Source organism: Cyprinus carpio, chromosome A1 (genome assembly GCF_018340385.1).
Source record: "Cyprinus carpio isolate SPL01 chromosome A1, ASM1834038v1, whole genome shotgun sequence".
NCBI lineage: Eukaryota > Metazoa > Chordata > Actinopteri > Cypriniformes > Cyprinidae > Cyprinus > Cyprinus carpio.
The window spans coordinates 21,711,309-21,736,356 of record NC_056572.1 but is presented as its reverse complement, the minus strand read 5'-3'; the positions used below and the strand labels follow the sequence as shown (position 1 = coordinate 21,736,356).

Here is a 25,048-nt window from a genome sequence, read left to right as displayed (position 1 = left end):
TGTGTTGCTATTTTGAGGCAACTAAAATAGACTGCGCCATTGACCAACTGAAACCTGGTCTAAAGTCTGGGGCATTTATTTATTTTTTGTTATTTAAAAGAGCATGGTAGTAATAAGCGCTTATAGGCTGGTGCACAACATGCTTACACTCTGCTTATTACACACACAGGGATGCGCAGCAGCACTCAGACGTAAAAAAAAAAAAAATATATATATATATAATTTTAAATATTTAAATTTAAAACTCAAGAATTAAAATTTTAAACTTATTATTGTGTACATAAATAGAAAATTGCCTACATGTCATAATGGATAGTCATTGCATGTATCAGAATTACGCGCACGAGCAGATTCGTTCCCTTACTAGAGAAGCGTTAAGTTTTTCCACTTGCAAATTCCGCCATATAAATAGCGAATCCGCCATGGTGCGAGTGCAGCTGGCTTTTAAAGGAAATGGGAGATGAGACTCTGATTGGTTTATTGTACGTTACGTATGTATTTTTGTTTTTACCAGTGTTATTTTAGCATTATTAACTCATATTTTCAGTTAGTTTTAGTGTTATATGCTTTTGTTGTTTTTATGAGATGAGAATCTGTTTTTTTTTTCTGCTTTTTTATTTTTTATTTCAATTTAAGCAATTTTAGTACTTTAACATTTTATTTCAGTAAGTTGTGAAGGCAACATTTCTAACTTTCATTTAATCTTTTGAAGCTTTATAGTTATATAGTTTCTAGAAATCTAAAAATAAAATCTTAATTTTTTTTTCAGATTTATTTCAATTACAAAATAAACTACTTTTATTACTTTTAGTTAGCAATTAAAAGACTTGCACTTTCCCCCACACACGTAAGTTTAAGCCTGAGATCAAACAATATTTCATGCTGATGCTGACATGATTTCACTAGACTTTGTGTTTTATGTATGCTATAAATATAGCATGTGTCATTCAGTTGTGTTTTCTTTATCAAACTCACTTTACATAGAAATCCAGATGCCGCGGAAACTCCAGCTTTCCAGCCAGGATCTTCTGGTAGATGCCAAAGGGATTATCATCAAAAAATGGTGGATATTAGATAAAGAGGAAAAATAAATAAATATCAACCAATTAATGTTTCAAAATGACACAGAGAAGGAAAAGTCTTAAAGATACATACTGTACTTGTGTAATCCGTCTTAGTGACAGTTTAGCTGATTTCAATAAAGTTCTGCTTAAATGCCAAAAACTAATAACCAGACTTTATCTTTGGCTTAGTCCTTAGTCCTGTCAGTTTAGTCCTATAAAAAACCTCTGCAATGATTCATATCCAGACCAGAACTGGAAGCTATAGACACAGATGCAGACAAACACAACTTTGACTTAAGCCATCAAAAACCAAACTTAAATTAGATGGCATAAAAAAAGCCAATATTCGACTTAACATGAGTGCAAATTTAATACAGACTAAGAATAATTCGGTTACAACAGATTGCTTTTTTCTTTTGTATTTAGCATCATTGTAAAGTGTGATTTTCACAGAAGTAACCCGGGTCTGCACCACTGGAGGAGGACTGCAAGGGCGGAAGGTGTCATTTAGGCCTCTAAATGACTACTGTTTACTGTGTCTCAGTATAATGTTGTTTCTAATCCCACCCCCCCCCCTTTTTTGTCCATGTGCTGAGTGTTCTCTAATGTCTTGTCGAGTGATTCTCCAGCTCCTACTGTGTAATCCATTACTCCTCCATTACAGACTTCCAGCCTCGACCAACATAACATCAAACATCCTTGCACTCTCAATGAGCTTGTGTTTAATGCCTGCATCTAGCTGCCACTGAAAAGAGCCGCTGGATATGAGGGATAGATAAGGTGAAAGATGCTAATGAGCCTGTTACTAGGCGACAACCTGAAGTCTCAAGAGGGCGCAGATCACTGACAATGACGGAACTCAAGTGTCAACAGTGAAGACGAGATGATGAGACATACAAAAGCAGCAAAATACAGAGTGAAAGACCCTGTAGAGACTGACACTGAACAAGCCATTACCGCAGAGTTGCACAACGGGGAGGACAAATGTGTGGCGGCTTGAAAGAGTATTACCCAGAATGATGGCGAAAACATATTATTTAAAGCAATAGTTCACCCAAAAATGAAAAATTGCTGAAAATCTACTCACACTCAGGCCAACCAAGATGTAGATGAGTTTGTTTATTCATGGGAACAGCTTTGGGGAAATTTAGCATTACATTACTTGCTCACCAATGGTTCCTCTGCAGTGAATGGGTGCCATCAGAACGAGAGTACAAACAGCTGATAAAAACATCACAATAATCCACATGACTCCTGTCCATCAACAAATGTCTTGTGAAGCAAAAAGCTATGTGTTTACAATAAACAAATCCATTATTAGGGCATTTTAACTTTAAATTATTGCTTCTGGCCAAAATTTAAGCCCATAATCCATAACATAATCCTGTCACATCAAAATCCACCAACATACTTGTTTATAGCTGATTTGGACTGTTTTCACTTCTAAATGGTGCTTGATCTGTGCATATTTCTCTCCCGATTCAGACAAGATGACTTTTTCACTAGAGAAAGCAAAATTATGGATAGAGGCCTCTTATTTTAGAGTTACTACAGTAATGGATGTTTCTTACAAACATGCAACTTTTCACTCCACGGGATGTTAATTGATGGACTGTGGATTACTTGTGGATTATTTATGTTTTTATCAGCTGTATGGACTCTCATTCTGATGGCACCGAGTCACTGCAGAGGATCCACTGGTGAGCAAGTGATGTTTTTTTTTATTTCTCTAAATTATTTCTTCAAATCTGTTCTGATGCTGAAACAAGCTCATCTAAATCTTGGATGGCCTGAGGGGAGTACAATTTCTGCTATTTTTTTTTTTTTTTTTGGGTGAACTATTCCTTTCTGATTTAATACTTAATTTTTATTCTAGATCACACTTGGTCCATGAATTCTTCACAAATATGAGCCATATTTCAGTCATATACATTACTGTTATTATTTATTTATTTATTTTTTGTGGTGCCTTGCCACCATATATTTTCACAGAATGGAAAAGAAGACCATAAACTTCTACTTTTGTGTTTGACTGAAAAAAAGAAAGTCGTACAGGTCTGGAATGACATTAGGGTGAGTAAATGAAATTTCTATCCCTTTAAAGACCTCTAGCTCCAGGCTTTCTGAAAGAAGTAAAATAAGGTGGTTCCACATAATGGATTGACCAGGACTGACAGTACTGACTGAATGTGGAAACCATAAACAGAGGAAGAGAAGCCAGGAGAGCTGAACTTGCAGCTACTCCTTCTTGTGGGTGATGGAAAAGAGAGATGGAGAGAAGGAGAAAGAAAGCAGAAGAGACATATTAGTCTCTATAATGTTACTGTAAGCAGTGGCTGGTGACAGTGGAAAAAAGGAGAATTATGAAACTGAAACTTTTACATAACAGCACAGGTGTGGCCAAGGTTCCACTGGGAAAAAGATAAAATAAAATAAAATAAAATAAAATAAAATAAAATAAAACCAAGAAGCTTTTAGAAGCTTTTCGCTTCTCTGCCTTTTGGCTAAGATCAAGTGTCTGGTCGGACGGCTGAGACTGCGATTGCCACTTTTTGTGAGGAAGTCGTGGCCTAGTGGTTAGAGAGTTTGACTCCTAACCCTAAGGTTGTGGGTTCGAGTCTCGGGCCCACAATACCACGACTGAGGTGTCCTTGAGCAAGGACAATACCACGACTGAGGTGTCCTTGAGCAAGGAACTGAACCACGAGTGTGCACTTTGGATGGGTTAAATGCAGAGCACGAGTATGGGTCACCATACTTGGCTGTATGTCGTCACGTCACAAAGTGTGCTCTTGAACTGTTGAAGTAACTACTGCATTATAACTAAGACTGTAACTTGATTAAAAAAGTTTAAATCAAATTAATGACACGATTTGCTGATTAATTAATACAAAATCAATCAATCAATTTACTGATATTCACGAAAATTAATTATTGTGGCAGACAAGTAAATCTTTAAATAGACATTGAAAGTTGCTTTATAATATGTTCAATATGTTTAAAATATCAATATGTTGTTCATTTCTTTATGCTTGAATAAACCTAATACTGGCCTAAATTTCAAACAGTCAATCTGTCCGTTCACACGCGTTAATCTATGTACACATGCAGACAAACATTTATTTATGCATTGTGTCTTGCTCTTTTTCAGTACCTCGCACTATGACTGTAGTATTTTTAAGACACTTTGAAAAATATGTCTTGAGACCCATGCATTGTGTTCCATTCTGTAATACTCCATACAGCTGTTTTTGAACGCTGCTTTTGATAAATGTACTTCTTGTCTTTTGTAGTACCTAGGTGGATGTAAGAATGATGAGTAATTGTGTGTGTGTGTGTGTGTGTGTGTGTGTGTGTATAACAACATATTAAATGTTAAAACAACAGGTTTTTGTAAAATACTCAGGTCATCATTTAAGTGATATATTTGGGAAGATATTTTGTAATTTAAAATATATATATATTTTGTTATAAGCAAATCTTAAGCAAAAAAGCAAAACTTATTTTACTGAGTTGCCATTTACATTAAAACCAATGCAAAAAATACATCAAATTTCTGAAGCTAATCAAAAAGGTGATCTCTCTAGAGAGTGTAGAGTGAGAGAAGAGTTTCCTCTTAAACTCTAGAGGAAGCAGTATGTGTCATTTCCTGTGGACCCCCTTATGATCTGAGTGTTACTTTATCTCAAGTATGCATAAATGCAACCTCTCTCTCTCTTTCTCACACCCCAGACATGTGAAGCCTCTAACCCGATCTCAATCTACAATACATCAGCTTTTTTTTTTTCTTTTTTTTTTTTTTTTACCTGTTTGTGAACCATTTTTGCTTTTGAGTGCAGCTCTAAAATAGGGTTTTGACATTTTGTACCTACAAGTACACCTAGAAATAAAATAGCACCAACAAGACATTTGCTCACATCCTCATACACGGTCACTACATTGAGGTTGCGACCCTTTAAACGGCCCAGTCCAGGAGGAGCCATTTCAGCTCTTGCTACAATTTCTGCAAAGGAGTCCCAAATGACCTCTGACATACATGTACAAGCACATACGCAGTCCCAGAGACGACTAAAGGGTGCTTTTGTATGTCTGAGCAAGCTGAGCCAAAGTCTGTGTGTCGGGGACCAGGTCATTTTCTCTCACTAACATGCAGGAGCCAACACTTCAATAGAAGTCTGGGATGAATGAAGAGGGTGGGTCACTTTTTTCCTCCACACGAGATTCTGTGAAAGCTCTAGGGTAGATTTGGAGTCAGCGACATGCAGGTGGGAGAATGGAGCAGTTTGGACCGAATATACACTGCAGCATCCAAAATTATACCATGAGGGAAGAAGTTTATTTTCACACTGGATTTGGAGTCCATGTGACAATATGAAAACATTTACTTGTGCAAGACAGATATTATGCCGAAAGTGTCTAATCTAGAAATAAAAATATCATGTATAATTTGTCCAAAATGTATCTATAATATTTTGCATGCTGTTCTACAACACATTTATGCCCACATGTTTTGGTAATAAAAGTTTAATCTGGATGTAATCTTTTTGTAAACAAGATCTATTCCAAGAAACGCATCTGCCCCCTGAGATACTGTAAATGTGAGCAGATTATCTTTGTGCATATTAAAGGTGCTAGTTTGTGCACATTAAATATAGGCTGCAGGGATGAACGTCTAGGCAAATAAGGATAAATATCATAATAAGGATACCATAATAAGGAGCACTAAAAGAGGCCATCTGTTTTGAGACATGCACATGGAGGTTTGGGCCTTTGGCAGAACTCAGTGTCTCATATTCCACTGCTGCCCTCTAGTGGTCTCTCTTTGACAATAGCTGATCTTTCCTGACCACACACCAATGCAAACATAATCTTGAGCCATACAGGATATAAGTGTTATTTTTCTTCATGTATCTATTCATGACTGGTTTTGGTCAAGTAGCCATTAGCTGAAGGGCAGTTAAATTATACATGGAATCATAAAACTGGATTTAAAGTCCCCCTATTTTTCACAAACACGTGAAAGTCACACACATGTGATGAATATTTTAAAAGATGGAAATTCAGTTCATTTACTGTAAATCAGGGGCTTTCAGACTCTTAACCAACCCAGTCACTACCAATAATAAAAATATAAACATTATTGGTAAATCTTTGTAATAACATTATAACAATATATAATACTTATCAGGTCATTAGCTTATTTTCATTTAAACTGCTAAATATGAAATATAAAATCATTCAAGTCTGATTTATGCATCTCTGTGGAGCCCCTGAAGTAAACTACAAACTTCCAGGGTTACACAGATTAATGGTTGAAATCGCTGGTGTAAAATGTTAAAAGGAGGTGATCATAGTCCCGTCTTACCCTGCAAGCATTTCAAAGATGAGAATACCCAGAGCCCACCAGTCCACGGCTCGACCATGACCTTTACTCTGGATCACTTCTGGAGCCAAATACTCAGGAGTACCACAAAGAGTCCATGTCCTGGAAAGAAAGAAAGAAAGAATAAAATAGTGATGGACAGAAAGAGAGAAAAATCCTACAGCGTCTTAAAGTCTTATAACACTGGGATCTGATTCTGTGCCATTTCTCTGTCAATAATAAAAGTTTTCCATGTTAAGAGTTAAAGGGACAGTTCAGCCCAAAATGGAAATTGTCATCAATCACTCACTTTCATGTTGTTCCAAACCTGTATTACTTTCGTTCTTCTGCAGAAAGCAGTTCGTTGGAAACCAAACACAGATCTTGTGAACAATGACTTCCACTGGATGGACAAAAAAGATTTCCCAAAATATATTTTATGTTCCACACAAGAAAGAACCCATACAGGTTTGGAATGATACATCTGATATAGTAAATGATGACAGAATTAAAAATTTGGTGTGAACTACTTAGTCAGCCAGTCATTATTGCAAAATAATGATCAAAACCATAAATAAATAAATAAATAAATAGACATGAAATAGTAATTTGTCTTGGCTATATATTTAACACATTATAAAATAGATATATAGCTAGTAGAGTCATCAAATCGACTAATCATAATTAATCGCATCCAAAATAAAAGTTTGTGTTTACATAATATCTGTGTGTACTGTTTATATAATGTATGTACTGTATATGTAAATACACACACATACATGTATATATTTTGGATGCAATTAATCGTGATCGATTTGACAACCATAATAGCTAGTGTAATATAGCCCAGCCACTGCAGTGACTGTTTAGGGGTGTAATTTCACCTTGTGACAGCTGCTTATCGGGACCGGACTGTATAGGGTGGTGTAAGGTAGAGACAGTATATCCACTTCAAGCCAAGAATACTTTAAGCGTAACACTATATTGAGCTAGGAGCTAGGTTGAAAGCCCACTACGCTGTAGTAGAGGGTTTTTTATTACATGGAGTAGCAGCTCTAAGGTGTGAAATGACAAATCTATGTTTGTTTGGGGCCATAAGGCTGATAAATAAGTCTATTGACCTATCCTTCAGCAAACGGCTGCCCTTTGCTTCTCTGTCTGGACATGGTTTTGTAACACAATTATAAGATTGTATCTGTTGATACTAGAAAGCCAATAAGGAAATGAGAGAACATATGTAAAATGTGTTTTTAATTTTATTTAATTAATTAATTATTATTATTATTAAATCTGATTTCCTGTTAATACCAGTACCTCAATATAAATAAATTATTGAGCAAAATAAACGCTATACTGGAGACTACTGGAGACTTTGCTTCATTCTGTCTTTTTTGTGGTTTTAGAAGTAAAATTTCTACTAGATCTTTAGCTCGACCATCTGATTGTTATAACTCCTGGGTCTTCATCCCTTTTCAGGAAAAAAATAATAATAATATGAGTATGAGTATGATTATGTATACTAATAATAAATATTCAGTTATTCACATCTCTTTTGTACATTATAGTTACATTTTATTATGGCAACAACATTTTGATTAATTTTATTTAATATTTATTAATAACATTAACATAATATGTATTTTGTTTTTTTTCAAGGCGTGTCTAAATCACATCACAAAACTGAGGTACCTCAGGGTTCAGTGCTTGACCCGCTTCTATTCTCAATATATATAACCTCGATAGGCCATCTTACTGGTGATACTATATGTATATGTGCACATATCCCAGATATATATATACACACAAGTCCAAAAGAGCCCATGTTACACCTCTCTTTATCTCCTTGCACTGGCTACCGGTTGTGGCTCGCATCAAGTTCAAGACATTGATGCTTGCATATAGAACAGACACAGGCTCAGCACCTGCCTACTTCCGCTCACTACTACGTATCTACATCCCCTCCAGAAGTCTGAGATCCGCTAGTGAGCGCTTATTTGAACAATGTCTAAAACTTGGTATTACAAGCACTTCCTGTGTCTGTTTGCCTCTTTAAAAAGAATCGCTTTATGTATCCCCCATTGTAAGTCGCTTTGGATAAAAGCGTCTGCAAAATGACTAAATATATATATATATATATATATATATATATATATATATATAATATTTTTATTTTGCTATATATTATATATTCATACATTCCTTTTTTCTTGCTTTCTATTTCAGTCTCTTTTTTATATTTCTGTGCTCAGCTGTCTGGTTTTAGTTCTTCTCTCTGTAATAGAGAGGATTAGTCTCCCTTGTGTTAACTGAAGCCTCTCAGTGTGAGCTCACAACAGCATTCCAATGAACTGTGAGAGCGGTTTGGTGTGACGTGATTTTCGATTGGCTCTAATGATTTATGTTTACTCTAATAATATCAGACTGCACACTAATAGGAGCAGCGAAGAAATTGATCCGCTTATCAAGACCAGATCCTGTTATTAATATAAGCATGCCTGATGACTCACTTAACAATGTTTGTCTGCATGGCTGTGTTTGTGTGTCTGACTAGAAAAGGTAGGCCTGTCTGTGTTTTATTTAACCGATACTCTTTGCTGTGACGGCTGACAAATTTATGTCATTGCTGTAACAATCGTGTAAACATCTTAAAATGCACAGCCAAAAAGGACCTTTAGGACATCAAAGCTGTTGTGATGAAGGTGACTCTTCTCTGAATTGCTCTTTGTGTTTTCTTTTTGATTGGCCACTTGAAACTGTGCAGCTACCATTTGACAAGTTTCCTCCTTCGCCCCCAAACACGACCACAATACGAGCCCTTTAATTCATCAGTGAATCTGACACAATAATAAGCCCTCATCTTGAGCAGACATTCTGACAAAATGATAAAAGATAAACAGATGAAAAATGCCCTAATGCTATCTAACCATCCCCCCAATTGTCTGATCCTGGACCAGATTTCCAAAGTCCTCATCCTGTCCTCATTTTAACTATGCGAGTGCTTTAAATGACTGTTGATAAAGGCAAACAGCAAATACCTCTGAACATAAAGCCAAATGCAAATGTAGCCAGCAGGTGGCATTGTTGCTACATGACAATCTGTGCAGACTTTATCTACTCAGACTGGAAATGCCAAAGCTGTTGCTTGCAGGAACAGCTGTCTTCTCCATTGGACCGGAGGCACTGCTTTCAGTTTCTATATGTGGCTCATTTGCACATCAGAGTCAGACCCCCAATATTTTGGGCCCTTCCTTATGTGCAAAGAAACAGAATCCGGACCCGTTACGCTTACACATCATTTTGCTCAGCAAAAGTACTGCATTACTGTGCACTGCAGAGATAGATATTTTATCAGTGATACTTTGAATGATACTATCAGGGGCCACAACCAGAGGGATTATCAATTTCAGCAAGGTTACTCCTAAACTCGTCCATGGTCTATTGGTCACACTCATTCAGAATTAATAACAGTGGGTTGATGGATGCTTTTTTTTTTTTTTTTTTTTTTTTTTTTAAATACGCTCACAGTATTAGGAAAACTTTAATACCCGCAGAGAAGCATTCCTATATATATTTTTTTGCAAGGGGAGTCACTGTATGGGCGAAGTCATTCAGTTGGATATTTTGAAGGACGAAGAGTGATGTGGTGGTCCGTTACTGCATTTTCATTCACTAACCTCACAAATTCTGAAAATCTCCATGAAACTCTCAACTGAATTTGATCCCCTACAGAATTTCAAAGGTTTAGCAAAGCAGGTCTAACTTCTTACATTTAATTTGACAAAACTAAACAATGGGAATGCTCAAAGGCCATGGAATGAAGGGAAAAATCTACAGCATGCCTAATCCAATCTTAAACACTTCAGATAACTACTGCTCAGCTATCTCTCTCTCCATGGTTTATGTACTTAAAAATACACATCAACAGATCTATCTAGGAGTGTATTAAGGGGAAATTAGTATATTTAAGTGTAATAATACATCATCTGAGAAGATATTAACAACAAACAGAAATATATATATATATATATATATATAAACATATAATATATATATATATATATATATATATATATATATATATATATATTTCAAGGTATACCGAGATTTGAAAATGTCACGGTTATATATATATATATATATATATATATATATATATATTATGTGCTGTTTTCCATGTCTCCTCAGTGACTGAGAGAGTAGGAATCCCTCAGGCTGAGTGCAGTGTAGAGATTTATATTTATATATATATATATATTTGGTGGTATAGAGAGGTTTGTAAATTGTGTGTAGGATTGCCCGGGTACACTTCACATTCAGCGTTCCTTTCCGTCTCGCGCACAGCCGCGTACGCACAGCTTTCAAAAGTATACTCAACCATAGATGAGTGCAGACGGATGAGCTCGACACATGCGCAGTACCATGGGGTGCACGGCTGTCCACGAGCCCTCCTGTTGACGAAAATAACGTAATGCCGACGGTGTGCGGGCGGACGGTGTTGCCTTTACGCGATCGGCAACCAGACATTTTTTGACTTATTGCAACTCTCTGTTCTGGACTTGCACAAACTGCAATGCAATAATTGTCCAAAATGTCATTTATGTGAAAATATGAACTCTGTAAAGGCCCGTTAACACAGGCCAGAGACGCTGAAGATGGACACACACAGAAAAATACTGTAGCAGGCAGATCACTCACTGTTCATGATGCACGGACTATTGGAAGAAAATCCTCAACATTGATTTGGGGGTTTATATGAATGTGTTTCTGAGGGGAGCTGACTGTCTTCTGAAAAGTTTACGTGGTATAATTTCACAAAGCTTGTCAGAACATTCAGTTTTTGCTTCAAATTGGGTTATTATTAAATCTAATTATGTGTATGAATATTATTATATAACTAAATGATATGACATGATATAAATGATATGTATATGAATTATATAACTAAAATTAAATAACTGTAATTATTTAATTACAGATTTAGGTTAAATAAAGATGTCAGTCTTTAATTCTTTCTTTTTAGGAAACAAATCAAAGAAAAAAAAAAAAACTAATTCTACTGTTTCTAATATTCTGTATGTTGCTCAAAAACAAAATATATTGTTTCCAGCGGGGGAAAAAAATATTTTTTTACCCAGTCATTTAAAAATAACACATTTCAGAGCTGTAACAACAATACCGTGATACCGTGATATTTTTGCTTAAGGTTATCATACCGTCAAAATCTCATACCGGCCCATGCCTTATATAAATTGCATTTTTGATCAAATACATACAGCTTTGGTGACCATAAGAGACTTCTCTGTGTGTGTGTGTGTGTGTGTGTGTGTGTGTGTGTGTGTGTGTGTGTGTGTGTGTGTGTGTGTGTGTTTGTACATAACATGACTTTACATAAAAAAATTACACAATGTTGTTTTTGTAGATAACCAATTGCCAACATACCTTTCTGAGAGCTTTTTTGCGAACCCAAAATCTGTCAGTCGAATGTGCCCCTCACTGTCCAGCAGTATATTCTCTGGTTTCAGATCTCTGTAGACGATTTCTTTGGAGTGAAGGTATTCAATGGCACATACAATTTCAGCTGAATAAAACATTCCAGTGCTGTTGCTGAAACGCCCTCGGCTGCGTAAATAGCTGAAGAGTTCACCACCATTCACATATTCCATTAACATGTACAGGAAACGATCATCATGGTGCGTCCAGAACCTGAGAAAGGTCCACATTTCATAATGTGTTATATGTGATTTGGTCATACAGTAGTTACATATATGTATACATGCCATATGCTTGTGACAACTGGGCTATACATTAAAAAAACCTGGACTTACATTACAAAAGCTTAAAAAATTTGTAAACAACCAATAATTACAGTAGGAACGCTATAGCAAGTTGAGGTCATGCCAGAATGTCAAAAATCATGATATAGTACAGTGGTTTTCAACTTTTTTTGACTTCAAGGCCCCACATTGCCCATAAATATATTCAAAGGCCCCATGAATTTTCTAGTTTTTAGAGAGTTACTGGATAAAGATTTTCTAAAAATATTTTTAACTCACAATTTCTACCTGCTAAAATATTTTAAAACTTGGCGTAATTACAAAAATGATTATTCAATATGAAAACGCCCATGGAGTTATAAGCTTGTATTAATCTTTTAGACTTTTCTAGGTCTATAAATCACACTTTTAAAATTAGGGCACTTTCACACTAGCACTAACCGGGTTCGCCTGATGTCAGAGTTTGGCACGTTTGGCTAGTCCTCAAAATAGCCATCTACATGCGACGCATATACAGTAAACCCATTCGTCATTTACTCTGCTGCGCATAATAGCACAAAATTAATTAAAAAAACACAATATATGGACCAAAATTCTGTTTTCTATCATACATTGTGCAGGTTTGTGATGACGTAAGTATTGACCCACATTCTGTTCACATTCTATCATACATTGTGCTCCTATGACAAGAACATCGGTATTGTTTTGGCCTTTTCTAGGACGGGGTTGATGAAAGGTTTTTATCATCCAAACTTTAAATGCTGACTACTTTAGTGTTATATTAAGCCCCATATATATAATACTTTCTTGTTTATCTTTTCATTAATGCCTCATTACTTTACTAACAATAAAAAGAGCAATGTGTAGGCCTACTTGATTTAGATCATCCACTCAAAATGCTGACTACTTTAGTGTATTTTTATATACCACTAAATAAGTTTTTTTTTTTTTTTTTGTTTTTTTTTTACACTGAAATGTTAGGATTTTTATAAATCACTTTTATCTGTACACTCATTTTTTTTTTTTTTTTTAGAGTAACTTTTAGGACTTTACAGAATTATTGTTAACCTCAGTTAATGCTATAAGAATTCATTAACCTAGTTAATAATAATAATATAATAATATTAATAATAATAATAATAATAAAGTATTTTGTCATAGAATATGATTATAGATATATTTGTTTGTTATTCTTCTTTATGATTGTGTTTTATATATAAAAGATTGATGATCGACCTACACACTGAGGTATAGTAATTATACACTGATTTAAAACAAACTGCGCTGGTATCGGATCGATATCGGTATCGGCAGATACTGAGATTTTTTGGTATCGATTCTGAAAAAGTGGTATCAAGCAATCCGAACCACATCAAACGATCCCAGTGTGAAAGCCACCTTAGACTACCTCATATATTTTAGGTTTTCGAGACCATGTGAACCCACTTTAAAAAAAAAATTTATAAAAAAAATAAATAAAATAAACATAAGAAATATCATCTTCTTTTTTTTTTTTTTTTTTTGAGGTCCGCTAACGACTGGTATAGTATAGATTTTAGATATAGTATAGATTTATAGATATTATCTATTCTCATTATTTCCGGTTTCATTTGCTTCCAGCTATTTTTAGCTGTACAAAATAGCTATTTATTCTGCTTGATATTTCGAACTGGTGTTTCTTGCCATATTATTTTAATGTCTTAATTATAAACACATTGGTTTGTAGCGCAAACAGTTTTCCCATTTACTGCATTTTGTCATTCTTCTCGTTATTTTCCTACAGCGACTAATGAAGCGGAAATCTCACACATCCACAGAAAACTGCTTACTTCTGCATTGAAAAATGAGGTGGATAGTTAAAAATATTTCATAAAAAAATTTAAAGATGAAAAAATTTAAGATGATTGTAGAAGGTCAAACAACATTTGATACATTGATATTTTTGGTTAAGTATGTTGAAATGTTTATACAGATATAACTTATTGTATTTTTTATGAGATTCTCATTTCTGTTGTAGCCTATATGCTAATGTTGTGTAGTGTTCACTTACAGTCTGACAAGGAAAGGATGGTTCACCTCCGTCAGAACCTCTTTCTCATTATGTACGTGTTGCTCCTGCTTCAGGCGAATCACATCTGGGATTTTCATCGCTTTCAGAGCAAAGAAACCTCTTGTCTTTTTATCCTTCACCAGAAAAACCCTTCCAAAGGTTCCTGTACCTGAAACAATGTGAAATATTGACATAAGGAGAATGGCTACAATCCAGAAAGCAATGTTAAAATACTTTCTTCATCCACAGTGAACCCAAAATATATGGACACTTAAAGGGTTAGTTCACCCAAAAATGAAAATTCTGTCATTAATTACTCACCCTCATGTCGTTCCAAACCCGTAAGACCTCCGTTCTTCGGAACACAAATTAAGATATTTTTGATGGAATCTGACAACTCTCTATCCCTCCCATAGACAACAAGGGTTCTACCACGATCAACATCCAGAAACATAGCAAGGAGATCTGTAAAATAAAATAATTCATGTGACATCAGGGGTTCAACCGTAATATTACGAAGCTACAAGAATACTTTTTGTGTTCAAAGGAAAATTAAAAAAAAAAAGACTTTATTCAACAATTCATATCCTCCGCATCACCTCTCCGTCAGAGGAGATGAATTGTTGAATAAAGTAGTTTTTTTTTTCTTTTGTGCACAAAAAGTATTCTCGTAGCTTTGTAATTTTACGGTTGAACCCCTGATGTCACATATTATTTTACCGATCTCCTTGCTACGTTTCTGGACACTGATTGTGGTAGTACCCTTGCTGTCTATGGGAGGGTCAGAGAGTTGTCAGATTCAATCAAAAATAACTTAATTTGTGTTCCGAAGATGATCGGAGGTCTTACGGGTTTGGAACGACATGAGAGTGAGTAATTAATGACAAAATTTTCATTTTTGTGTGAACTATCCCTTTAAGTCATAATTCCCAATGTCCATAGGAAACCATCAAATCGATCAATTATTTTGTGATGACCATTTTATCCTACTTTAAATGTTTTCGGAGAGTACAGAAGCATGTTTATGTTTAGTCTCTCCACAAATACCCGTTGTCCACAGATGAATGGCACTCAAGGAATGGAGAGTAAAACTCTCAAAGATGACACAGGATTCAGTGGGTAATAGATCTTGTGCTACACACATATGATCAATGGCAAGAGAAAGAACTCTCAAGCTGAAAGAGCAGGGCACTTTGAACCACCCACCAAATTACAGGTTACTCAGTCTCACCGGAGCCCTGTTACAAGCCTGACAGGTCAAAACCAACAGAAGACAACTCAACTAGCTATTTGGACAAAAACATCCTATTATATGCTCTTAGGCCTCACACTAAATGCTTAACTAGTCCTTGATTAAACCAAACATGACCTTATAGTAGGGCTCGCAAAATCACTAGCTCAATGTCCAGGGGTTATTGTGTTTTCCAGTCGGGCTACCATAATGTATCACTGCCCTGCCCGATGGGCTATTGTGAATAGTGATGTAAAATTCCTTACTTGATTCGCGTTGTTCATTCGCTTGTAGGGGTGAAACGGATCGTAGTTGATCATTTGCACTTGTTTCTAAGTCTTGCTGATTTAAACATTCAAAGCGTTTTAAACCATTTGCACGCATTCAGAGCTTGAGCGCACTCATTCAAAGCGCGCACAGAGAGCCGCATTTCAGACAATGCGCGTACACAGAATTGATTCCTCTTTCGCGTATCCTTGCTTCTAAATGAACACATACACACAAAATTATCTCAAAATAATAGTCTCTGCAAGTATTCTCGTAAACACATTTGGCTATGTCTTAAGTGAATGTATACAGTGGAGAAAGAAATCTCTTGTGCATTATTATATTGGATCCGTGCGTTCGGTCTTAAAGGGGCAGAAGCCTTTAACCCTCATGTGGTGTTCGGGTCTTTTTTGCCCCAAGAAGATTTTATTTTTCCCAAAAATACTAGTTAATGTTATCACATTGGACTGAAATTTAGCGACTTTGTTCACAAAGGGTATAACTATTTCTCATTGTTTTTTTTGTTTTTTTTTTACACTTGTGGTGTTCCTGGGCAAAAATGACCCGGCCTCAAAAAAATTCTTATAAATCACTCATTATGCTATATTATCACCAAAGATTGGTTTCAATCTTTTTGTCAACTTCTTTTCTTTCATTTAGGACTGGTTTTGTATTTATATTTGCATCTGATTTATTGTAAGCCTCATTTATCTGAGAGTAGGCACTCAATTTTTTTGAGTTAAAAAAGCATTATTTATGAATAATTTTGCACATGCACATGCTTTATTTGATGACCTGTGGACTGTTCAATTGCAACACCTGCTGACTGCAATGATAGAGCTCAGAATAGCCAGGAATAACACAATTTTTAATATAAATCTGACTGGATTTGTCTGAAAGAAGAAGCACAGACAAAGCCCTTGTTTATATAAAGAGATTTCTTTTAGTTGTATATATATATATTTTTTTTTTTGATTTGGCATTTGTTTTAAAATTTCAAGTTAGTTTTATTATTTAACATTTCAATTTCACAAATAAATATGCAGCATTTTGTCTGAGAAATAATAAAAGGACACCTTTTCATTTGTAATTTGTCTTACATTTTGATATTTCGTGAGCCCTGTATAGTATTGTGAAAAAAGAAAAAAAAAACCTGACAGACATGCCCATGAATGTATACGCTAAGAGCTGGTGAACTCTGCAGGTATTAGCACTCAGGTCAAAAGGCAGAAAAGCACAGTTGTGGAGTGGCAGTTGTTGGGTTTAAGGGGCATGAAGTGGATCAAGGAGCCATTAGATACTGAAGAGAGGCTTGTGTTGTATTTGTTTAACACAACTTTGGCTTGAGAAAGACCTCTTACACCTGTGACAGAACAAAACACCCCTGAAATTTGGACTGATGCTACCTTTATATATCTGTTCTTATAAGTGTAATATCTGTGGGGAAGTCGTGGGCTAAAAGTTAAAGAGTCTGACTCATAACTCTAAGGTAATGTACAGCGCTCTCTCCCACCTTCAATACCACGACTGAGGTGTCCTTAAGCAAGGCACCGAACCCCCAACTGCTCCCCTGTTCACTACTGTGTGTGTGTGCGCACTTTAGATGGGATAAATGCAGAGCACCAATTCCGAGTATGGGTAACCATACTTGACCACATGTCATCTCACTTTCACTTTCACATATATATATATATATATATATATATATATATATATATATATATATATATATATATATATATATATATATATAGGTGCATCTCAATAAATTAGAATGTCGTGGAAAAGTTCATTTATATCAGTGATTCAACTCAAATTGTGAAACTCGTGTATTAAATAAATTCAATGCACACAGACTGAAGTAGTTTAAGTCTTTGGTTCTTTTAACCCAACAATTCACTATCTCAATAAATTAGAATATGGTGACATGCCAATCAGCTAATCAACTCAAAACTAGGGCTGTGCGATTAATCGAAATCGTAATAAAATCACGATTTGAGCTTGCGCGATTTCTAAATCGCTTTATAAACACCATTTTTTTTGGACGGGCCTGACGTAGTGTGTTATGTTATCCGATCAGATTGGAGTGCAGCTAAGTTGAGTGGGGGGAGAGAACAGAATGGGCTTGTGATTTGCTTAAGTTTAGGTTTATGTTTTTTATGTGTGATTGGTGTTTAAGCCCATTTTAATGGATTAGAAAGTTAACACTGCACACGGTAAAAGATGTGAACAGAAAAGGTTAGAAATTGAAATGTGCGAAAAGAATGAATATCTAGCGCATGAGCATAGAGAGAGTTGTGAGTGAGTGAGTGAGTGAGTGAGAGGAGACACGTTTTATGTGCGCGCACTCTCCCCGGATGAGAGCAGCGTGTATCCAAGCATGCGTGTCTGGTTTTGTGACAAAGTAAAGAAAATCTGCGTGCGAGAGGTGAGATTTGCGATGGGGGTTTATTTTTTTGTGCTTTGGCGTTATTTTAATGTTCTTTCACGTTTGATTATTGTGCACCGCATACACATACTGTATACGCACTGCAAACGGAGTACGTGTGAACCTTGTGCAATAAATATATTTCAGCACCTGAGGCACCGCTACAATGAGCTCTATGACCAATGCATGGCAAAAAAATAAAAAAAAGCCCTGGACACAGGATTATTTTTGTTTTATTTATTTATTTATTTATTTTTGCCGTATGTCTAGACATTTTGTTTGACATCTTTACTTAGTGATTATTTTGACTTATGTCTGTTCTAGAGGCATGTTACAACTTTTTGATAAAGCTCTCATTGGTTTTCTTTTGGAAATATGTTTCAAATTTATACTGAATGCATTTATGACTGTAAAGCATGTCTGTGTGTGTCAAAATCGTGATTAAAATCGAAATCGCAAAATTGATCAAAAAATCTTGATAGGTTTTTTTTGTCCATATCGCAGAGCCCTACTCAAAACACCTGCAAAAGTTTCCTGAGCCTTCAAAATGGTCTCTCATTTTGTTTCACTAGGCTACACAATCATGGGGAAGACTGCTGATCTGACAGTTGTCCAGGAGACAATCACTTGACACCCTTCACAAGGAGGGTAAGCTACAAACATTCATTGCCAAAGAAGCTGGCTGTTCACAGAGTGCTGTATCCAAGCATGTTAACAGAAAGTTGAGTTGAAGGAAAAAGTGTGGAAGAAAAAGGTGCACAACCAACCGAGAGAACCGCAGCATTACGAGGAAAGAAATTTTGGAGCACTTCATGCTTCCTTCTGCTGACCAGCTTTTTGAAGATGCTGATTTCATTTTCCTACAGGATTTGGCACCTGCCCACACTGCCAAAAGCACCAAAAGTTGGTTAAATGACCATGGTGTTGGTGTGCTTGACTGGCCAGCAAACTCACCAGACCTGAACCCCATAGATTATCGTCAAGAGGAAAATGAGAAACAAGAGACCAAAAAATGCAGATGAACTGAAGGCCACTGTCACAGAAACCTGGGCTTCCATACCACCTCAGCAGTGCCACAAACTGATCACCTCCATGCCACACCGAATTCAGGCAGTAATTAAAGCAAAAGAATCCCCTACCAAGTATTGACTGTACAGTAAATGAACATACTTTTCAGAAGGCCAACAATTCACTAAAAAGTCTTATGAAGTATTCTAATTTGTTGAGATAGTGAATTGGTGGGATTTTGTTAAATGTGAGCCCAAATCATCACAATTAAAAGAACCAAAGACTTAAACTACTTCAGTCTGTGTGCATTGAATTTATTTAATACACGAGTTTCACAATTTGAGATGAATTACTGAAATAAATTAACTTTTCCATGACATTCTAATTTATTGAGATCCACCTGTATATATTTAGTGGTGTGAAAAAATGTTGGCCCCCTTACTGATTTGTATTTTTTTTTTTTTTTTTTGCATGTTTGTCACACTTTAATGTTTCAGATCATTAAACAAATTTAAATATTAGTAAGAGATAACACAAGTGAACAATTGTTGTAATTCAGCCACATTGGAGGGTTTTCGAGCATGAACTGCCTTTTAAGGTCAATCCTACAGCATCTCAATAGGATTCAGGTCAGGACTTTGACTAGGCCACTCCAAAGGCTTCATTTAGTTTTTCTTCAGCCATTCAGAGGTGGACTTGCTGGTGTCTTTTGGATCAATGTCCTGCTGCAGAACCCAAGTTTGTTTCAGCTTGAGGTCACAAACAGATGGCCGGAGATTCTCCTTCAGGATTTTTTGGTAAACAGCAGAATTCATGGTTCCATTTATCACAGCAAATCTTCTAGGTCCTGAAGCAGCAAAACAGCCCCAGACCACCAAGGTTCTCCATTATTCCATGTTTTTGCCATTTGTGAATAATGTCTCTCACTGTGGCTCGCTGGAGTCCCAAAGCTTTAGAAATGGCTTTATAATCTTTTCCAGACTGATAGATCTCAATTAATTTCTTTCTCATTTGTTTCTGAATTTCTTTGGATCTCTGCACGGTGTCTAGCTTTTGAGAATCTTTTGGTCTACTTCACTTTGTCAGGCAGGTCCTATTTAAGAGATTTATTGATTGCGAACAGGTGTGGCAGTAATCAGGCTTGGGTGTGGCTAGAGAAATTGAACTCAGGTGTAATAAACCACAGTTTTAACAGGGGGGCAAACATTTCTTCACACAGGGCCATGTAGTTTTGGATTTTGTTTTCCTTTAATAATAAAAATCTTCATTTAAAAACTGCATGTTGTGTTTACTTGCGTTGACTAATATTTAAATTTGTTTGATGATCTGAAACATTAAAGTGTGACAAACATGCAAAAAAAAAAAAAAAAATCTGGGGGGGGGCAACACGTTTTCACACCACTGTGTGTATATATATATATATATATATATATATATATATATCTTTGTATATGTGTGTTTGTGTGTGTGTGTGTGTGTGTGTGTGTGTGTGTGAATTCATTTTAATTAGGGCTGTCACTAACAATTATTTTGGTAATCGAGTATTCTGTAAATTATTTTAAAAATTAATTGAGTAATCTGATTTTTTTTTATAAATGATTTAAAATACATATATAATAATAATGAGGCAATAATAATAAGGTATAATAATGTAATATAATAATAAAATATCAAAAGCAAATAATTGTATGGTTTTTTTGAACAAAACATTTAAAATAGGCTACATAATGTAATACATCATGAATTATATCAAATGCCTGCAGATAACATTTTACAGTGCAATCTAATCCTTGTTTAATATTGACTAAACAACATTTAATTTAAATGTCCACTTAATCTTTAATATTTGGCCATATTGTTATTGTGATTTTTAAATGTTTTTAATATTCTGTGCAGCCTTAGAAAATGGTCTAAAAATGATTTTCATGGATTCTCGTCTGTGGAATGTGCCACTTATGGTATTTTGCCGGTTAATCAACACAGTTGAGGATTTTTTTAATAGTGTATTTGACTTCTTGAAATTAATGGTGGAATCGTGACAGCCCTAGTTTTAATTAATACTTTCATTCAGTAAAAAAGTATTAAATTGATTTTTTTTTTTAATAATAGGTGATATAATAATGTACAATTAAACAATAAAACAACAACAACAACACTTAATACAATTAAAAGTCTCACAAAATTAGTCTTTTAGTTTGAGATCTTTCAGTTTGATATGTGATAAAAATTCCCAGATTAAACTTTTCTAAAAATATTTATAAATGAAATTGCTGGAGGAAAAGAAAAAAAAAATCTTGTCTAATAACATGGTTTAAGAATCTAAATTAATTAACCTAAATTTTTATTAATTTAATTTAGTACTGAGACTCATGGCTCTTCCGTGTGCAGTAAAAATGCAAGAGTAAATGTCATATGACAGTGTTAGATTTCAGGAAACAAGAAAAGAGAAAAAAAAAGATTAGAAGCAAATTGATTAATGTTGTACTGAAAAGCACTAGAGCTCTCTTCTCTTTTTGGAACAGGGTAGGAGGTTTCAGGCAACCTACATTTCCTTGCAGTTGCACTGATGAGTTACAAGCTACGATACAGATGGTATAACTGACATGGAATGCTGGCATTTAACACATTTACCTCACACAAAGAATCTTTGTTCAGAGACCCCTGAGTTGACATGGCTACACAAGCATGGAAGGAAACAAATGCCTTAGCTGTCAGAAGGGAGGGAACGGGACTGGTAACATGTGAAGCAAGACACTTGATGACACATTATTAGATCATGTTTCCTGCCTGTTACAGGGAAATCTTATTCAGCTGGCAACACATACAATACCTTAACTGATGACTCAATCAGATTGAAAAGCCTTCATGTAAACCTCAAACGATTCAAATGAGCTTGATATGAACGATCAAAAATTTAGATTGAATTGAAAGGAGTGGTGTACACCAGTGTTTCCCAACCACTGTGCTAAAAAAAAAATCTTTATTATATTTCATTATTATCAGGGTGCGATTTTGCCGGGGGGGTTGGGATGGGGGGTTCCCCCCCTCTGGTCTATGCATCCCTGCCTCTGCTGAATTACTTTTATCCCCAGTGGAGATAAAAAACATCCTGCAAACCCACTCTGACATCCCGATCTGAATCAAATGATTCGTGATACAAGCTTTGAAGTCCCAATCTGAATCAAATGATTTGTGATACGTGATCTGATTGGACCGATTCAAAACAGTGAATCATTTTGCGACACAGTGGTTTAACTGATTCGGAGTTTCAAAAAGCTATGTTGTGTTCTTTGCTCGCTTTCTCTATATAATTTATTCGTTGTTTGAATAACTGTGGAAATGAAATCATTACAATTAATAGACCTAACTTATTATTATTATTTTAACTCAATGCTATTGATCATCTTTACATCCATTTGTGGGTTTTATAAATATTTAACCAATGAAAAGCATTCAAAAGAGCTTGTGAGTAAACCTCATAATGCCACTGGATCCTCAAACTGTCAGCGAAACCTCGTAACTCCAGTCTGGAGACAGATCTCTGCCCGTTCGTGATGCAAGGGTAAAGAAAAAGAACTGACGTTTGAATAGGTACAGTGTTTTCTGTACTCAAGAAACTGTCTATTAAGCCAATTTATTTTATTTTATTAATTTATTTTTTAATTTTTTTGCATGTGTGTTTGAAGAGCGTAGAGGAGCTATGTTTTATATATCCTGTGCATAGCGCTTCATCTTTTAGGCTATATCAACATTTTGGCCAAAAGTATTCGACAACAGCAACAAAAAAGCTACAATAAACTTTACAACCTGTAAGAAAATGTAATGCAATGCACTCACTGCCTCACATGCGGCCATTCTAATGACGGACAAAACACATATTTTCATCATTTGCTGGTCAAAAACCTCTGATCATATAGGCCTATAAAAGTGTCTGATCATATATAAAGCCACAATACCAACTCTGATTACGCTGTTTAATTTTATATATATATATATATATATATATATATATATTATATATATATATATATATATATATATATATATATATATAAAATCTTTTTACATTTCCTGAAAGTGGTAATGCTTTTGGAAATACATTGTTTCCGCCAGACAGCGATGATATGTAAATGTGTTGTTTTATCATCACCAACAACATAAGGGTACCTTTCAAGTTTCACAATAAATGTGAATACTACTTTTAATATAATATTCAGTTTTAATATGCCATTTAAAGCAATTGCATGTTTGCTCAATTTTGCTATTTTTTAGTACTTAGTTGTGTGCAATGGAATTTTTTTTTTTACTGATCAAAACTGTGCCATGGCTAAAAAAGATATGATATTCTTAAAAGGATTCAAAAATACTTTTCAAACATTTATGTGTCATTTTTTACACCAAATTCGTGTTTAACATTGTTTCAATTAATTCAGTTACAATTATAAGAAAATGTAGAGTTGTTACCATTCATGAAAAAAAAAAATGAAATCAGTATCAACAAACTGCATCTTTGTTTTCACTGCAGGAAACAGAAGCTGCATCTGAAGTGGCATTCGATGTATTTACACAGACTGTTTCATGAAGCTGAGGTGTCATAAATGCATTTACACCACAAATGCATTTCAAATGCATTAATAATTGTATAAGATTAATGTTTTATATATTTTTAAACATACAAATAAATGTTGTGAAAATGCAGTGATACTTTTAATTATGACTAAACCACCAGTAGATGGTGGCAAATTATTGATTTTTTTCATGGACACTATCTACAATCTCAAATAGGAGTGTCAATGGTCCATTTGAGAGATAGGTGGTGGCAATGCACTTATAAGTCTGCGATCCGCTATAAAGCAAGCAAGCAAGAAGAAGATGCCTCACGCGCCTGCTGCTGTGAACGAGCGTTCACAAGAGTTCTAACAGTTCGGACAATGCGTGAATCATAGGTAAAAAACTATATAAATACTGTTCAGTTTAGGGCTGGGCGATATATCACATGCGGTGTCACGCACATTTCGTCAGTAAAGCCGGTTCCCTGATTACCGCTAAATCACCATCACCTGCTTTCAAAAGAAGCGACATTTAATAGACAGAGTGGTAGATCGCTACGCAATATCGCGTTCATTATCACAGATGAATCGCCTTCGATAATGAACGCGATATTAAGTAGCTTGTCAGTGAACTTTGGCTCTGTCTATTAAATGCGCATGACAATCGCATGCAATATCTCGCCCAGTCCTATTTCAGTTCAGTACTGTTCAGATGGATCGTTTTGTGTCTTCACACATCAATGTATCGTCATGAGCCACAGGGTTTAATTTGGATTTTTCTGTGCATGTTTTTTTTACTCATATATTTTGTTACCATTGCCATGCATTATACGACTGACAGACTGCAACGGTTGGAGTTAAAAATCATCATTTGTGTTCTCTTGAAGAAACAAAGTCACCTACATCTTGGATGCCCTGGGGGTTAGCAGATAAACATCAAATTTTCATTTTTGGGTGAACTATCCCTTTAAAAGTTATATACACCTTTGAGTGATAAGGAAACATGCCTGAATGAGGAAATAAAGAGTGGGATGCACTTGATGGTTATGAATTGCAGTAAGCAGTGAAAAAGAACTCAATCCGCTGAAGCACACAGAATAAGAATCAGTTCATGTCTGATTGATACAGTGAAGAGTGTTTTATTTATACACGTTCAATCTATTCTTAGATAATACTATTCAATCTCTCTAGTATTTCTTACCACGGTTTAATAACCCTACTGTAGCCGAATAAATGTTTTTGTTTTTTTTTGTTTTTTTTTGTTCTATTGTGTTTGTAATTTGCTCATTTTTATTATTTTTTAAACAAAAAAAA

The 25,048-nt window shown here is 35.3% G+C and overlaps 3 protein-coding genes across 4 annotated transcripts in view; 1 reads left to right on the top strand and 2 right to left on the bottom strand.

Moving 5' to 3' along the window:
* The window catches only part of LOC109064757 (CD99 antigen-like protein 2), a 289,995-nt gene that overhangs the window by 74,312 nt on the left and 190,635 nt on the right, over nt 1-25,048 (top strand). The gene's annotated exons all lie outside the window — the stretch shown is intronic.
* LOC109094305 (charged multivesicular body protein 2Bb) overlaps nt 1-25,048 on the bottom strand; it is a 338,419-nt gene that overhangs the window by 129,407 nt on the left and 183,964 nt on the right. The gene's annotated exons all lie outside the window — the stretch shown is intronic.
* LOC109053472 (cAMP-dependent protein kinase catalytic subunit PRKX-like) overlaps nt 1-25,048 on the bottom strand; it is a 42,066-nt gene that overhangs the window by 10,712 nt on the left and 6,306 nt on the right. Inside the window, exons 2-5 of the mRNA XM_042757424.1 lie at nt 14,251-14,419; nt 11,866-12,129; nt 6,429-6,549; nt 976-1,070 (exon numbers count right to left, since the gene is read on the bottom strand). Coding sequence (XP_042613358.1) covers nt 976-1,070; nt 6,429-6,549; nt 11,866-12,129; nt 14,251-14,419 — 649 coding nt within the window. The remainder of the gene's footprint in view (nt 1-975; nt 1,071-6,428; nt 6,550-11,865; nt 12,130-14,250; nt 14,420-25,048) is intronic.